This window comes from Diospyros lotus, chromosome 2, assembly GCF_014633365.1.
Source record: "Diospyros lotus cultivar Yz01 chromosome 2, ASM1463336v1, whole genome shotgun sequence".
Classification (NCBI taxonomy): domain Eukaryota; kingdom Viridiplantae; phylum Streptophyta; class Magnoliopsida; order Ericales; family Ebenaceae; genus Diospyros; species Diospyros lotus.
Window position 1 is genome coordinate 32602296 of NC_068339.1, and position 15714 is coordinate 32618009.

The following is a 15714-nucleotide window of genomic DNA, read 5'->3' on the forward strand; positions in this document are numbered from 1 at the left end:
TTCTCTCAATCCAAATAATTGTTTAAATTTATTTAATTATTTTAAATTAAGAGATAGAAATATTAGTGATTACACTCTTTTTCTCTGTTCTAGAGAACTTGTCTATGATAAGTTATGTGGAACCCATCATCGGTGGGGGAGTTCTGTCAATCGGAACTCATGTGTTCCAACTAGTGATCTTTTTTTATTTTTATTTAAATTAATTTTAATTTAAATAATTTAATTAATGTTATTCATTGCAAAATTAAGTTGTTTTAACTTATAAAAGATAATTTCATATCTTAAAATTGACGAAGAAGGTGTGTGTGTGCAACAAATTGAAAATTAAACAAAGATTTTCAATTCTTTTGGTAAAGACGTCACCTCTTTTGCAAGCATTGCTGATTTAACATAACTGTAAAAAGAGATGGATAATATTCAATTACTATTTTTGAACTGAAAATTCTATTTCTTAATTTATTCAGAAAATTAAAAAAACAATTAATGAGTTCGATGGAACCGTCAACTCCAACCAAAGACGGAAAACCGGCCGATTTCTATATATATATATATCTTTACAAGCCGGCTACGGGTTTCCGGATCTTATTTCGGTCCTGATAGTATGAGACAGGGGGAGTCCAGCTGGCATATAGAGGTGCAGGATGTACTATTGTCGCGTCGCTACACTGGTACACGTTTCACGAAGCCGAAAAAGTGATTGTTGCATTGTAAAGGGGCGTGTAAAGACATTGTACTCAAAGGTGTTCCGCTGCATCGCACCAGCTGGCATTGCCATACACTTGTACTCTCTTTCCTCTACATTGACATAACAAAACGCATTCTTGGATGCAAGTGATGAAATTTCTCTCTTAAGAGTCTACACACTATAACAAAAGGTATCCTAATCATACCGCACCACGTGAAAGACTGATTCTGCATCCTGATGATGCTTTTCTTTCTGATTGATTTTTCACTAAATTCTGATAAAAAGACGACAAAATTGTCTTCTTTTGGGGGTCACCTCTTCGAGCCGAGATCTGTTGTCTCAAAATAAAATGTTATCCTATTAGTTATCCCTCTAGTCAGAAATGGCCACATCACCAAATAATTAGATTTCTCTTTTAGTAAATATTGCTTATATTTCTTAGTTTGTGTAGCTAGATGACTTATTTGTATAATTAGGAAGTTGTATTTTCTAGTTTGTATAGCTAGAGAGTACTTGTGTAAGTAGGAGATTTTAGTGAATTAGTTTAAAATTCTTAGTAGGAGTTAAGGTAATGGATTAGGTTTGATTTAAACCAAATCACTATAAATCGTTTATATCATTTATCTTTCTTGCTTTACACTTATTGAGCTTTATATTTGTCATTTTATATGTTTTATGTTTTAAATCACTAAAACCTCAATTTGTATCAAAAAAAATTTCAAGTTCTATCAAGTTTTTAAATTTTTCAATTCACCCCCTTCTTGGATGTGTGACATAGCACCTCCTAGTCTATCAGAGGATGCAACGGCGGTCGACACATGAGAGCCAAGGTAAGGCAAGGCAAAGCGGCGGTGAGGCGACGACGATGAGGGAGGCAATGATGAGAGGAAGACGACAAGAGGGTCGACGGCAAGAGGAAAGTAGCGAAAGTAAGGGAAGGGGAAAGAGAGGAGAAAAGGAAACGACTTGGGTAGAGATACCCCTTCCCCTTCCCAAATGACTTTTTACCCCCTAAATTGACGGGAATGATGTGCACCTCATTAAAAGGGATGCACAAAATTGCACACAACTAAAGAAGGGTTTCCCTAATACATATAATAGTGGATGATTGCCTACATAACTCCCAAATCAAAGGGTAGTCTAACCCTTGACCACATGAGTTCTTATATTTGATTACAAAACACAAGTGTTAACAAAACAAGGGCTTTCCTAATACATATAATAGTGAGACGATGGTTTTCTAAGGAATTTCGCCAATTATAGTTTTCTCATGAACCTTTGAAATGATGAAGATGCAACCATGAGTTTAAAGCTCAATAAGTTCCAAGCACACAAACTATGAAAATGCAAGATCCATATCCAACTCTTTATCAACTAGGGACTCCCAACTTTAAAGGGATGACCTTTATGACCCCATTTTCTTTAAAGATTTTTCTTGCATCAATCTCTTGTTGATGATAGCCCCTACCCAGGTATTTTCGTCATTGGACCCTAAATGCATAGCCAATGCCTTATGACATGCAAATATATTGAAGGAATCAAGGAACTTAACAAGGATGAGTTTTGAAGCCAAATACCATCAAATCAATGACCTTCCATTCCTTAAAGTCACATTAAAGATAATGGAAACACATGAACTATTACGCTTCATTGATAACCAACTTTAATTCAAAACCAAACCTAAATCCTCATTGCCTTATCAAGAAGGGACTCAAATTAGTGGTTGAACTCCAAAACTCTTCAAACTTCTTCCTTTTTGTCTTACTCTCTTAGGCCAACAAAATACCCAAAGGTAAAAATGCCTTTGATGTCTAACAGATTTATCTCTAGCATTTTCCTAACTTAGCAAGGGATATTGTCCCCTCTTAAAGCTCAAAAATCATATTGACAGGCTTTTTTTATGGCCTCTGCAATTGGGTAGATCACACAATAAGTCCCTCTTATCATTTCAAGCTTTGCTCTTAAATTTCTCTCTTTTTCTCTTCGCCAAATACATCAAGCCTTCCATGCACAAAAATAGTTTCCCTTGGGTTAGGTTTTCACCCAAGATTAGTGAGTTTGGCTCACCTTGGCCACTCAGTTTCACTCTCAATTCTTAGTCATGAACTCTTGCGAAAATTAGTCACTTTAATCCTAATTTTAACCCTCAATTAAATAATTTATTTTAATCCAACGACACCAGTATGTTGAAAATATTTTAGAGAGCTATGTTTAAAATTTTGGAGCTAAACTCCAAGAAATGAGCCGCCATTTGCATTTCCAATCAAATTGTTGTTTGATTTTTCAATTTTAGGGCTCATGCTTCTTTAGTTTTGAAATTACCCTTTATAGAGTTTTATTTCAAAACTTTAAACCTTGGTTTCAAAAATTTACTCCACCCCAACTTACTAACCCCTTGGCTTCAAAAGTTCTCCATCTAGTTTCAAAACTTTGACCATAACTTTTAATGGTTTTTTTTCTTTTGAAAATATTTTTCCAAAATTTTACTTTTACCATCCTTTAATCAACCATGACGACGCAACGACAAGTCCTCACCTCGTAATTAGACTAACATGTCACTTTACCCACTTTAAACGAAATTATAAGAATTTTATTGCCCAATGTTATTTTTCATTCAACCCAAATAATTTTTTAAATTTATTTAATTATTTCAAATTAAGAGGTAGAAATATTGGTGGTTACATTCTTTTTCTCTATTTTAGAGAACTTGTCTAGGATAGGTTATTTGGAACCCATCATTAGTGGGGGAGCTCTGTCAATTAGAACTCATGTGTTCCAACTAGCAATCTTTTTTTATTTTTATTTAAAATTAATTTTAATTTAAATAATTTAATTAATGTTATACAATGCAAAATTAAGTTGTTTTAACTTATAAAAGACAATTTCTGTTAGAACAGAGAGGCTGAAAGACAAAGTAATGTAAAATGATTTCTCGACCTAAAACTAATATATCACCTAATTACAAGAATGTCATTATCTATTTATCAGCTAAAACAAATATAAAATTATAAAACAAATACTACACAACAACTAAATAGATACAAAAATACTGTTATATGTAATACTCCTCCTCAAGATTGTAAACATCAATCACAGCCATCTTGGACAACAAATACTGCATTTGAGAAGGCAACGACTTTGTAAAGAGATTAGCAAGTTGATGGGCTGATCTAATAGGCAGAAGCTTGAATAATCTAGCCTACAACTTATCATGAATGAAATGACAATCCAATTCAATATGTTTGGTGTGTTCATGAAAAATTAGATTAGAAGTTATATGAATGGCAGCCTGATTATCACAAAATAAGGGAGAAGAAGTTAGTCATTAAATACCTAAAACTAATATATCACCTAATTACAAGAATGACATTATCTGTTTATCAGCTAAAACAAATATAAAACTATAAAATAAATACTACAAAGCAATTAAATAGATACAAAAATACTGCTATATGTAATAATTTCATATCTTAAAATTGACGAAGGTGTGTGTGTGCAACGAATTAATTGAAAATTAAACAAAGATTTTCAATTCTTTTGGTAAAGACGTCACCTCTTTTGCAACTTGCATTGCTGTTTTAACGTAACTGTAAAAAGAGATGGATAATATTCAATTACTATTTTTGGACTGAAAATTCTATTTCTTAATTTATTATGAAAAATAAAAAAACAATTAATGAGTTCGATGGAACCTCCAACTCCAACCAAAGACGGAAAATCGGCCGATTTCTATATATATATCTTTACAAGCCGGCTACGGGTTTCCGGATCTTATATCGGGCCTGATAGTACGAGACAAGGGGAGTCCAGCTGGCATATAGAGGTGCAGGATGTACTATTGTCGCGTCGCTACACTGGTACACGTTTCACGAAGCCGAAAAAGTGATTGTTGCATTGTAAAGGGGCGTGTAAAGACATTGTACTCAAAGGTGTTCCGCTGCATCGCACCAGCTGGCATTGCCATACACTTGTACTCTCTTTCCTCTACATTGACATAACAAAACGCATTCTTGGCCGTAAGTGGTGAAATTTCTCATCTCAAGAGTCTACGCACTATAACAAAAGATATCCTGATCATACCGCACCACGTGAAAGACTGATTCTGCATCCTGATGATGCTTTTCTTTTTGATTGATTTTTCACTAAATTCTGATAAAAAGACGACAAAATTGTCTTCTTTTGGAGTCACCTTTTCGAGTCGAGATATGTTGTCTCAAAATAAAATGTTGTCCCATTAGTTATCCCTCTAATCAGAAATGGCCACATCACCAAATAATTAGATTTCTCTTTTCAGTAAATATTGCTTATATTTCTTAATTTGTGTAGTTAGATGGCTTATTTATATAATTAGAAGGTTGTATTTTCTAGTTTGTATAGCTAGAGAGTCTACTTGTGTAAGTAGGAGATTTTAGTGAATTAGTTTAAAATTCTTAGTAGGAGTTAAGGTAGTGGATTAGGTTTGATTTAAACCAAATCACTATAAATCGTTTATATCATTTATCTTTCTTGCTTTACACTTATTGAGCTTTATATTTGTCATTTTATATGTTTTATGTTTTAAATCACTAAAACCTCAATTTGTATCAAAAAAAATTTCAAGTTCTATCAAGTTTTTAAATTTTTCAATTCACCCCCTTCTTGGATGTGTGACATAGCACCTCCTAGTCTATCAGAGGATGCAACGGCGGTCGACACATGAGAGCCAAGGTAAGGCAAGGCAAAGCGGCGGTGAGGCGACGACGATGAGGGAGGCAATGATGAGAGGAAGGCGACAAGAGGGTCGACGGCAAGAGGAAAGTAGCGAAAGTAAGGGAAAGGGAAAGAGAGGAGAAAAGGAAACGACTTGGGTAGAGATACCCCTTCCCCTTCCCAAATGACTTTTTACCCCCTAAATTGACGGGAATGATGTGCACCTCATTAAAAGGGATGCACAAAATTGCACACAACTAAAGAAGGGTTTCCCTAATACATATAATAGTGGATGATTGCCTACATAACTCCCAAATCAAAGGGTAGTCTCACCCTTGACCACATGAGTTCTTATATTTGATTACAAAACACAAGTGTTAACAAAACAAGGGTTTTCCTAATACATATAATAATGAGACGATGGTTTTCTAAGGAATTTCGCCAATTATAGTTTTCTCATGAACCTTTGAAATGATAAAGATGCAACCATGAGTTTAAAGCTCAATAAGTTCCAAGCACACAAACTATGAAAATGCAAGATCCATAACCAACTCTTTATCAACTAGGGATGACCTTTATGACCCTATTTTCTTTAAAGATTTTTCTTGCATCAATCTCTCGTTGAAGATAGCCCTTACTTAGGTATTTTCGTCATTGGACCCTAAATGTATAGCCAATGCCTTATGACATGCAAATATATTTAAGTAACGATAATACAACACATTTAGCATCAACAAATGCCATGAGATTCATGCTATTTAACAATAAATGGGAATCAAGGAACTTAACAAGGATGAGTTTTGAAGCCAAATACCATCAAATCAATGACCTTCCATCCCTTCAAGTCACATTAAAATAATGGGAACACATGAACTATTATGCTTCATTGATAACCAACTCTAACTCAAAGTCCAAACCTAAATCCTCCTTGCCTTATCAAGAAGGGAATCAAATTAGTGGTTGAACTCCAAAACTCTTCATACTTCTTCCTTTTTGTCTTACTCTCTCAGGCCAACAAAATACCCAAAGGTAAAAATGCCTTTGATGTCTAACAGATTTATCTCTAGCATTTTCCTAACTTAGCAAGGGATATTGTCCCCTCTTAAAGCTCAAAAATCATATTTGCAGGCTTTTTTTGTGCAATTGGGTACATCGCGCAATAGTCCTCCTTATCATTTCAAGCTTTGCTCTTAAATTTCTCTCTTTCTCTCTTCTCCAAATACATCAAGCCTTCCATGCACAAAAATAGTTTCCCTTGGGTTAGGTTTTCACCCAAGATTAGTGAGTTTGGCTCACCTTGGCCACTAAGTTTCACTCTCAATTCTTAGTCATGACCTAACATTTAAAAAAAAAAAAAAAAAAAATTCTTAGTCATGAACTCTTGTGAAAATTTGTCACTTTAATCCTAATTTTAACCCTCAATTAAATAATTTATTTTAATCCAACGACACCAGTATGTTGAAAATATTTTAGAGAGCTATGCTTCTTTAGTTTTGAAATTACCCTTTATAGAGTTTTATTTCAAAACTTTAAGTCTTGGTTTCAAAAATTTACTCCACCCCAACTTACGAATCCCTTGGTTTCAAAAGTTCTCCATCTAGTTTCGAAACTTTGACCATAACTTTTAATGGTTTTTTTTTTAAAAAATATTTCTCCCAAATTTTACTTTTACCACTATTTACTCAACCATGACCATCTAACCACAAGTCCTCACCTCGCAATTAGGCTAACATGTCACGTTACCCACTTTAAACGAAATTATAATAATTTTATTGCCCAATGCTATTTTTCTCTCAACCCAAATAATTTTTCAAATTTATTTTATTATTTCAAATTAAGAGATAGAAATATTGGTGGTTACACTCTTTTTTTCTGTTCTAGAGAACTTCTATAGGATAGGTTATGTGAAACCCATCATTAGTGGGGGAGCTCTGTCAAACGGAACTCATGTGTTCTAACTAGCGACCTTTTTTTATTTTTATTTAAATTAATTTTAATTTAAATAATTTAATTAATGTTATACAATGCAAAATTAAGTTGTTTTAACTTATAAAAGACAATTTCATATCTTAAAATTGACGAAGAAGGTGTGTGTGCAACAAATTGAAAATTAAACAAGATTTTCAATTCTTTTGGTAAAGACGTCACCTCTTTTGCAACTTGCGCGCATTGCTGTTTTAACATAAAAGTAAAAAGCGATGGATAATATTCAATTACTATTTTTCGACTGAAAAATCTATTTCTTAATTTATTCAGAAAATTAAAAAAACAATTAATGAGTTGGATGGAACCGTCAACTCCAACCAAAGACGGAAAACCGGCCGATTTCTATATATATATATCTTTACAAGCCGGCTACGGGTTTCCGGATCTTATTTCGAGCCTGGTAGTCAGAAAAATGTTCGAGAAACCTAGGTCGTTTGCTGTGAAACTGTAATTTCCAGAGATAAACCTTCAATTTTAAGACTCCTATACTCCAAATCTTATTTTTTGTTCTCTTATGTGAGACTCTTATTGCATGGAACGTGTTTTGTGAGACTCTTATACGCAAACTCCTATTGTTCTCTTGCACGGATTTATGTTGCATATCTGAAATGTGTTTTCTTGGAAAATATATGCTGTTGGTTTTCAATTATTGCATTTATAAAATCTGTGTGGCCATACTATTGTACTTATCTGTTGTTACCCAAAGGCAAAAGTTTGGAGATCCCTCGAGAGAAACTATGCATGCACCATCGTAAAAGCTCTCGTGGGGAAAACCACGACGCAAAAGTTTGGACATCCGAGGAGTTATGCATGCCCCGGATGTGGTGTTTTCATGAGTTCTATGAGGTCGGGCCAAGGTGACATGGTTAGGGACCTCCTAAGAGGCGTTATGTGTGCGCCATTGAGAAATGTCTCGTTGGAGGAGGTTGACATGTTCACGAGACACTCCGAAGTAGTCCTCGTTGTTTCCTCATACATTTTATATATGTTCATGCATTTATATAAACTGTTTTGGAATTCTCACTAGAAGATTCAATTTCTAATTGGACTATATCCTTGAAATATTCAAATGTTCCAAGTTTGACAAGCTATTCTAAGGCAAAAGAAATGGTTGAAGAATAAGTCCGTTTTGCTGTTTGTAACATGTTTTAGCATATCTTTAAGTATGGATGGAAAATTTAGTTGATACGAACCTTAGTATGTTTTGGTTATGTTTAAGACATTTGATTATCGTTTCATAGATATGATATCCATGTTGTAGACATCTTAAACGGTTTCTCATATAATAAATAAAATGTTATGGTTATGTACCATATCAAGTTCGATCTTGTTTCCACGTTTGTAATAATATTGTTTGTTTTAGTTATTTGATTATTAGGTTTGTTAGCTTGAGAAGATGAAATTAAGGTTTTTGAGAATTTGTGTGATGCATGTCAGTGATTATGGTATGAAAAAAAAAAATATTTCTAAAATCCTAAGATGCAACACGCCCAAAAAATTTGGGGTGTTACAGCTAGTTTATGAGCCACTAAGCCAAAAGTGCAGCTGATTTGTCAAGCTTGAAGGGTCATTCAACCAAGGAGATTGAGAGGCCAAATTGGTTCGTCAAAAGAGGCATTTGTTCATCCTCAGTTGTGACTATCGACCCATTAATTATTTTTTTTATATTTTATAAATTTATTATTATATCTTGACAACAATAATGTTGAAAATAATTTTAAATTGATTTAAAATTTAAATTATAAAAATACCAAGTAGAAGTTAAGTTTTGAGATCAAGATATATATTCACCCATTAAGTGAAATGATTAGGTTCACATGTGAAAATCGATGACGTTGGCAGCATAAAATATTAATGGAGGAAACTAGAAATCAGGCTTAAGAAAAAGATCTTTACTTGCTTGTGCAGTCAGAAAGGCATGTTCTGCCTTGTTAGGTAGCGGCCATTTTATTCTCAAACAATCCTCCTAAAGTAATGAATTATCTTTCCTTGTTATATATAATATATTGAAAAAGGTTTTTTTCCTTTTTGAATGAGTGTCCCAATTGCTCTGTCACTAGAGTATCGCTAAAGAGATAAATCGTGAGATATGCATCACGTGGCTATGAATAGAACTCGGGTGACACGAATGGCAGCTAGGTAGTAGATTGCAGACAAGGATGGTAGGTTCGAGTCATGGTAGTCGCAGTATGAGAGTTTCACCCTCATGTAGGGTGACTCCTTGTGGGCACTATGCACTGTACCTCTTACTTGGTGTACCATCGTGTACCGTGATTAACTCCTCCCACGTGCGTGGAGTAATGCGTGGGGGACTTTTAAGATGAAGGATTTCACCTTTTGTAGACAAGAGATCTTGAGAATACATGTGAAGTGGATATTTTTTTTGTTGAATGGGCTACGACTTTCCATAGCTCCTTGCCCTGTAAACTTTATGAAAACCCCTTAATCCTTGGCAAGAAGTCCACTCATTATGGGCCTACCTAGCCCCCCAATCGCTGCATGCTTTGTTGATCAGCTTTGCCATTGTGCTATGATTTTCTATATATTTGGCAAAAAAATAAAAAAATATATTGTAATATGATCCAACCTAAGGCCATCTTCAATGTGGGGCCTAAATTCTCGCCAAGCCAAATATTGAGGAAGTTGCTAAAATTCATCTTTAACGTGGGGCTTAAATTCTCACCAAGCCAAATATTGAGGAGGAAGTTGCTAAAATTCATCTCTAACGCTACTCTTAATCTGTCTTGTCACTCTCCAAAATTTGGTCGAGCATCAAATGGCTCGTTAGAGATGAGGAGTTGAAATTTGTTCCCTATTCTATTTTGTCCTAATAACTCTCTGTACTTTGAAAAAGTTGGCGGCGAGGAGCAGTAACGACGACTAGCAGTGACAATGAGAAGAACGGGGGCTGGATCTGGTGTTAGCAAAGATCAAAACTACATCTTCTCCGAGCTTCTTCGACTTGTAGCACTAGATTCGATAAGGAGCAGCGACGATGGCGGCAACAACTCTCTTCTCCAGTAGAAGCGGCGACTCCCTCCTTCAAATACTTGTGGTTTGTGATGTATATATATTGTATTTTTTATGTATGAAGGATTGGGTGAATTTTGTGGAATTTTTGGAGAATTTCTTTGTAGATTTAATTATTGATTTTGTGTATGTATAGATTTGATTATCTTGTGTATTTAATTAATTATTAATTTTATTTATATGTGTGTTTGATTATTTTATATATTTTGTTATTAATTTGTGTATTTAGTTATTAATTTTTTGTTTGCGTTAAAATTATAAATAAAGTAAAATAAATATAATTAAAGTTTATAAAAATAAACAAATAGGATAAGGAGTGAAATAGAGGAGAATAAAGGGCGTGGAGTGCACACATTTTTTAAGATAAGTCAAAAATAAAGAATAATTTATTTATAATATAATAAGAAGGGTTCAAAATGACCATACAGTCCTCAGCTCCACGTGACTGGGCAGCAGCTCGCCCCGTTCTTGTTGCTTCATTTCTTTATTTAATGGTCTTCCGAGTATACGAACACATGACATGCTCCAGGAGTATAATTTTACAGAGGAAAATGGCTGAAGATGGAAATCTCCAGCAAGAAACAGATGGTCAAAATTTACCAACGTCCAGCATTGACGGAAATCGAAGCCAGGATGAAGCACAAGAACAAGAACCAGCTGAAAGATTAACTGAATCAGACGACATTGGTATTCTTTAACTTAGTTTCACTGAATCAAGTAGCTAGTGAAATTTGTTGATCAGTTACGGAACTGGATATTAATTAATTAATTAATTTGCAGAATTGAGGCTTAAGAAGTGGGATGCCCGTCAAAAAGAGTTGGGTAATCAGGAATAAGCATGCCTTTGGCATTCTTTAATTTAGTTTTCAATGAATCAAGTAGCTAGTGAAATTTGTTGATCAGTTACGAAATTTCTTGGATATTAATTAATTATTTTGCAGCATTTAATCTTCCGGTTATATGGACGCATCAAGGTTTTTACGAGGCAGTGCGAAAGGGAGACCTGGATGCGGTGAAAAAGCGGGCTTCAATGGTGCTGGTGCCGATGTTTCCATTCCCAATGCCGATGCTTCGCACAAGATTCACAGAATTCGAAGCGAATGCTTTCCAGGTCGCAACGGTTGCTGGACAAAAAGAGATGTTTCGCGAGTTAATTAAAATAGTCAATGATTTTGACCCCCATACCTGTGTCAGTATGTTGAAAGAAAAGAACAACAACGGAGAAACAATACTCACTCTTGCCGTAGCCCAAGGCAACATCGAGATTGTGAAAGAATTGGTGGAGACATGCGTCGAACTAGTGGACATTCCCAATAAAAAAGGAGAGTTACCCGTCACTGTGGCTGCTTTAATTGGAAAGAAGAAAATTGTTACCATTCTGTTTAAGCTTACTCTGGGAATGCTTGATTTGAATCCAAGCGGCGGGGATGTTGAAGAAGATGTGGTCGTGACTAATTCAACTCAGCCGAGTCAAGGTGTTAGTGAAGATAGGGATCAAGCTAAGCCTGCTTATCAAAGCCGGCATCATGGTTTTAGGCTCTTCAAAGCATGCATCCGCTCCAAAATCTATGGTATGCACACAAAATCCCAATTTTCATATCCAATATCTAATGTTATAGTGATATATGCCAAGTTAACGTGCCAAGCCGCAATCCAGTAGATCCTCAAAACACACACACACACACACACAGGGTAGTTGGTGATTTTTGATGAATTTAAAATTTATAAAAATAACCGTTTGTCATGTATTGAGGATTTGAATACATGCAAGTTGAAGCTTGTTTTTTGATAAATTAGCAAAAATAATACCTAATATTTATCTTGTTTCGAATTAGACTCTTTAACTCTTAATTTTTTTTAATAGAGGCATCAAACTTATTATTTAATTTGAATTTTAAATTATTGCTCGCTACCCTTATTATTTATTGTCAATTGCTAATATAATTAGTTATGTTAAATAACTTGGTTGTAACAAAATTCTACATATATAATTTTCGTTAATGGATAATGTTTTTGCCACCAATCTAGTACGTATGTGCATAGACTCTCAATTGCTTGCTTAGCAAATTAAATTCTTGTTGCATGCCTCATTAACCAACTCTTTTGTATAGTTTGCTAAATTAATAATTAATGATAAAATATAATATTAGTAAAAACTTTTTAAAATTGAAACTATACAAGAAAAGTTGTATATACTCTCAATTTGATAAAATTAAAAGTTGATTTTAAAACTGAAAACAACATGAAAATTTGTCAAAAATGGCTAACATGTGGTTGAAATTGGATATGTGACAACTTGTTATTAGAATGAAAATGCTATTTTGACATAGAGTTAGTACATTTCATGTGGTTTAATGTACTGTACATTTCACATGCACAACACATTGAAAGTGATTGCAGAAATGGAATAGAGTCAAATTACATATTTAGACAACGTTTTTGTACTAAATTATGATTACATTAAATATTTTAAGTACTATAAGATGGTATGACTATATATTACACTCAATATTTTTTCCCTTTCATCAACTAATTAATTTGAATGTTACTACAGCATTGAATGTTAGAATTGCATGTACACGAAAGTTTTTATCATATGAATTCAAATAGCACAATTACAAATTACTTTTTTATTTTATAATATAGATAAAGCTCTTGAAGTTTTCAAGATGTTTCCAATAGTCTGCATCAAAGAAATGGCCAAGGAGGACGGTAAAACAATGAATTCACTAGTTATGGCGACTATAGAACTACAGGAGCAACGTAACTTCATAACTCGTTTTCTTGAAAGTTGTAAGTTACAATTCTTTTCTCCACTTTCTTTATTACCCTTTCCCTTGACTTTGGTATTTGTATCATCAATATACTCATTATCAATTAAACATAACACTTTTTGGTGAATTTCTTCTTCTTGGTTTCTTTTGGTCTTTCCTTTATAATTTATACTTGTTTAGTTTGCAAATAGTGGAGATGCTATCTTTTGAGACCCCCAAAAAAAGAAAAAAAAAAAACCAACATACAAGGTTAGTTGATTTAATAATAAAATATTATAACTCTCACATGGGACTATTGCTTCTTATTTAACGCTAAATCCTAAATCCACAAACAAACCAACTCATATACATTTGCTTACTTTTCATTTAACGAACGTGACTATTGCCTATGTTCATATTCTCAAAAAATAGTGAATAAAGATTAAAAAAACACAAGAAGAACTAGAAACTCAAACAATGTCATAGAAGTAGTAAAAGGTACATAGAAGTAATAAAAGCCTTTGGCTTGTCTTTGTTTATTTTTGTTTATTTTTTACATGGCAAAGCATGCATGACATATTTATGGGTAAATTGAATGCGCTTAGCCTAAATTACTTCTTATTTTCAAACATTTCTACCTATTTTGATTCAGCTAGCTCTCTTACCATTAAAAAGTATAACATATAATTATTAACTCATTTTATACTTCGAGCCAAATTCGTAAAACCAAATTACCAATTTAGGGTTTTTTTTTTTTTTAAATATGCATTTTATATTTTAACCTTCAGCAAATTCAGCTTTCTTTTTTTTTCTTTTTCTCCGGAGGAATATAGCAAGGCCTGCATAAATAAATTTAGACGAAATTCCTTTAGGCTTCAGCTATATCTAAATCAAGATTAATGCTCCATTTTTTATTTAATGGGCACACCCTTGCGCGCAGGTCTTGCAAGATGGGGGAAAAGCTGCAAGCTATGTTCAGGGTTTGGTAATTGAATTAACTTCAAATGTCCTATAATTAGCACTTTTGCGGTTATAAAAGGATGCTATTTTTTTTTATTGTTGTGGCCAACAATTTTTTAACGCATTTATAATAAACTTATTCTCAATTTTTATTGTTCTTTTAGAACGATATTGGAAGTTTTTGCTTGTAAGGACAGCTAAATCATGGTATGAGACTAACTACGAACAACCTAAGAGCGCTCTGTCGCTGTTGGTTTGGATATGCGACCATATGTCGAGATCAGAAATTTCTGACGAAATCGTGCAAAGGGTGTTGACCAAACCATTCTTAACTGCCATGGGACAAGCTGATGCGACTTTCACTGACACAATTGGGTTCTTCGATTCAAAACTTCCTTCTGACATGATTTCATTGATAAATCCTGTAACTGGCGTTTTAGGAGCCATTCATGGTGAAAGAAATGGAAACACAATCCTTCATCTTGCCGCAATGTTATCATCAGCCAAGAAGCTTAGCCGCTTTCCTAGTCCATCTCTACAAATGCAAAGCGAGATGCAGCGGTTTAAGGTCCATCTCCAGCTTCTGTTTCTTCTTTTGCTTTTTCTTATTGTTTTTAGCTGCTGGTTTTTCTTGTTTACAAAAATTAAGGGTGAAATATTTATCATTTTTTTCCAATTTTGGGGCCGGCATGGTCCTTGATTCGCAGAATGCGGAGAAGATTGTACCCATGTGCAAAGCAGTAGAAAACAACGATAACCTAACTCCAATGGATTTATTCGTAGAACGACACAGAGAACTCAAGAATGACGGAGAGAAATGGTTGAAGGAGACAGCATCATCTTGCTCACTACTGGCAATGCTTATTGTCACCGTAATGTTTAGTGCAGCATTCACTGTTCCAGGCGGCTATGAAAACGATACAGGCAGGCCCGTATACATGGGATCAAAATACTTAACTGTCTTCATAATTTCAGATGCATTATCATTGTTATTTTCTAGCACTTCGGCTATGGTATTCCTGGGAATTTATACGTCACTCTTTCGAGAAGAAGATTTCCTGAAAAGGTTGCCAATTACCTTGATATGCGGCCTTTTCACTCTCTTCCTATCTATCACAACGATGGTAATAGCTTTCAGCGCTGCCCTCATCCTCACTCTGCGCGAGGACTTTGTGTGGATTACCTTGCCCGTGCTCATGTCAGCAAGCATTCCAGTCATCATTTATTCTGTATTGAACATCCCGATCTTCGTTCATGTTCTCTATTCGACCCTATTCCGTCATTAAGTACACGTCGAGGTCCACTGCAAATGGAAGAAAAACAAATGGATGTTCCTTTGTTTTCCTTATTTATTTTGTATTCTGAACCATGTCTCTCCCGTTTCTTGAATTTCCCATGTTATTCTGATGGTTTTGGATCGTTATATGCCTTTATTTTCTTCTCCTATAAGTATTTTGTCTTATTTAGAGAAATAATGCTTCTCAATCTGCATCTATAGAGGCATATCCAACTCTCCAAATAAATTCTGTTGGAAAGTAAAATTTATTAAGATTCATGCATTCCCCAGTTCATGTATTTGAAAGCTTCACGCAATTTATGAAACGATTCAAA

The 15714-nt window shown here is 34.3% G+C and overlaps 1 protein-coding gene across 1 annotated transcript; it reads left to right on the plus strand.

Moving 5' to 3' along the window:
* The first annotated feature begins 10806 nt into the window (after positions 1 to 10806).
* On the plus strand, positions 10807 to 15389 carry LOC127794772 (uncharacterized). The gene is made up of 7 exons (XM_052326020.1): positions 10807 to 11077; positions 11171 to 11212; positions 11332 to 11961; positions 13037 to 13183; positions 14084 to 14128; positions 14268 to 14671; positions 14811 to 15389. Exons 1-7 carry the CDS (start codon positions 10807 to 10809, stop codon positions 15387 to 15389), a joined length of 2118 nt encoding a protein of 705 aa, XP_052181980.1.
* The last annotated feature ends 325 nt before the right edge of the window (positions 15390 to 15714 follow it).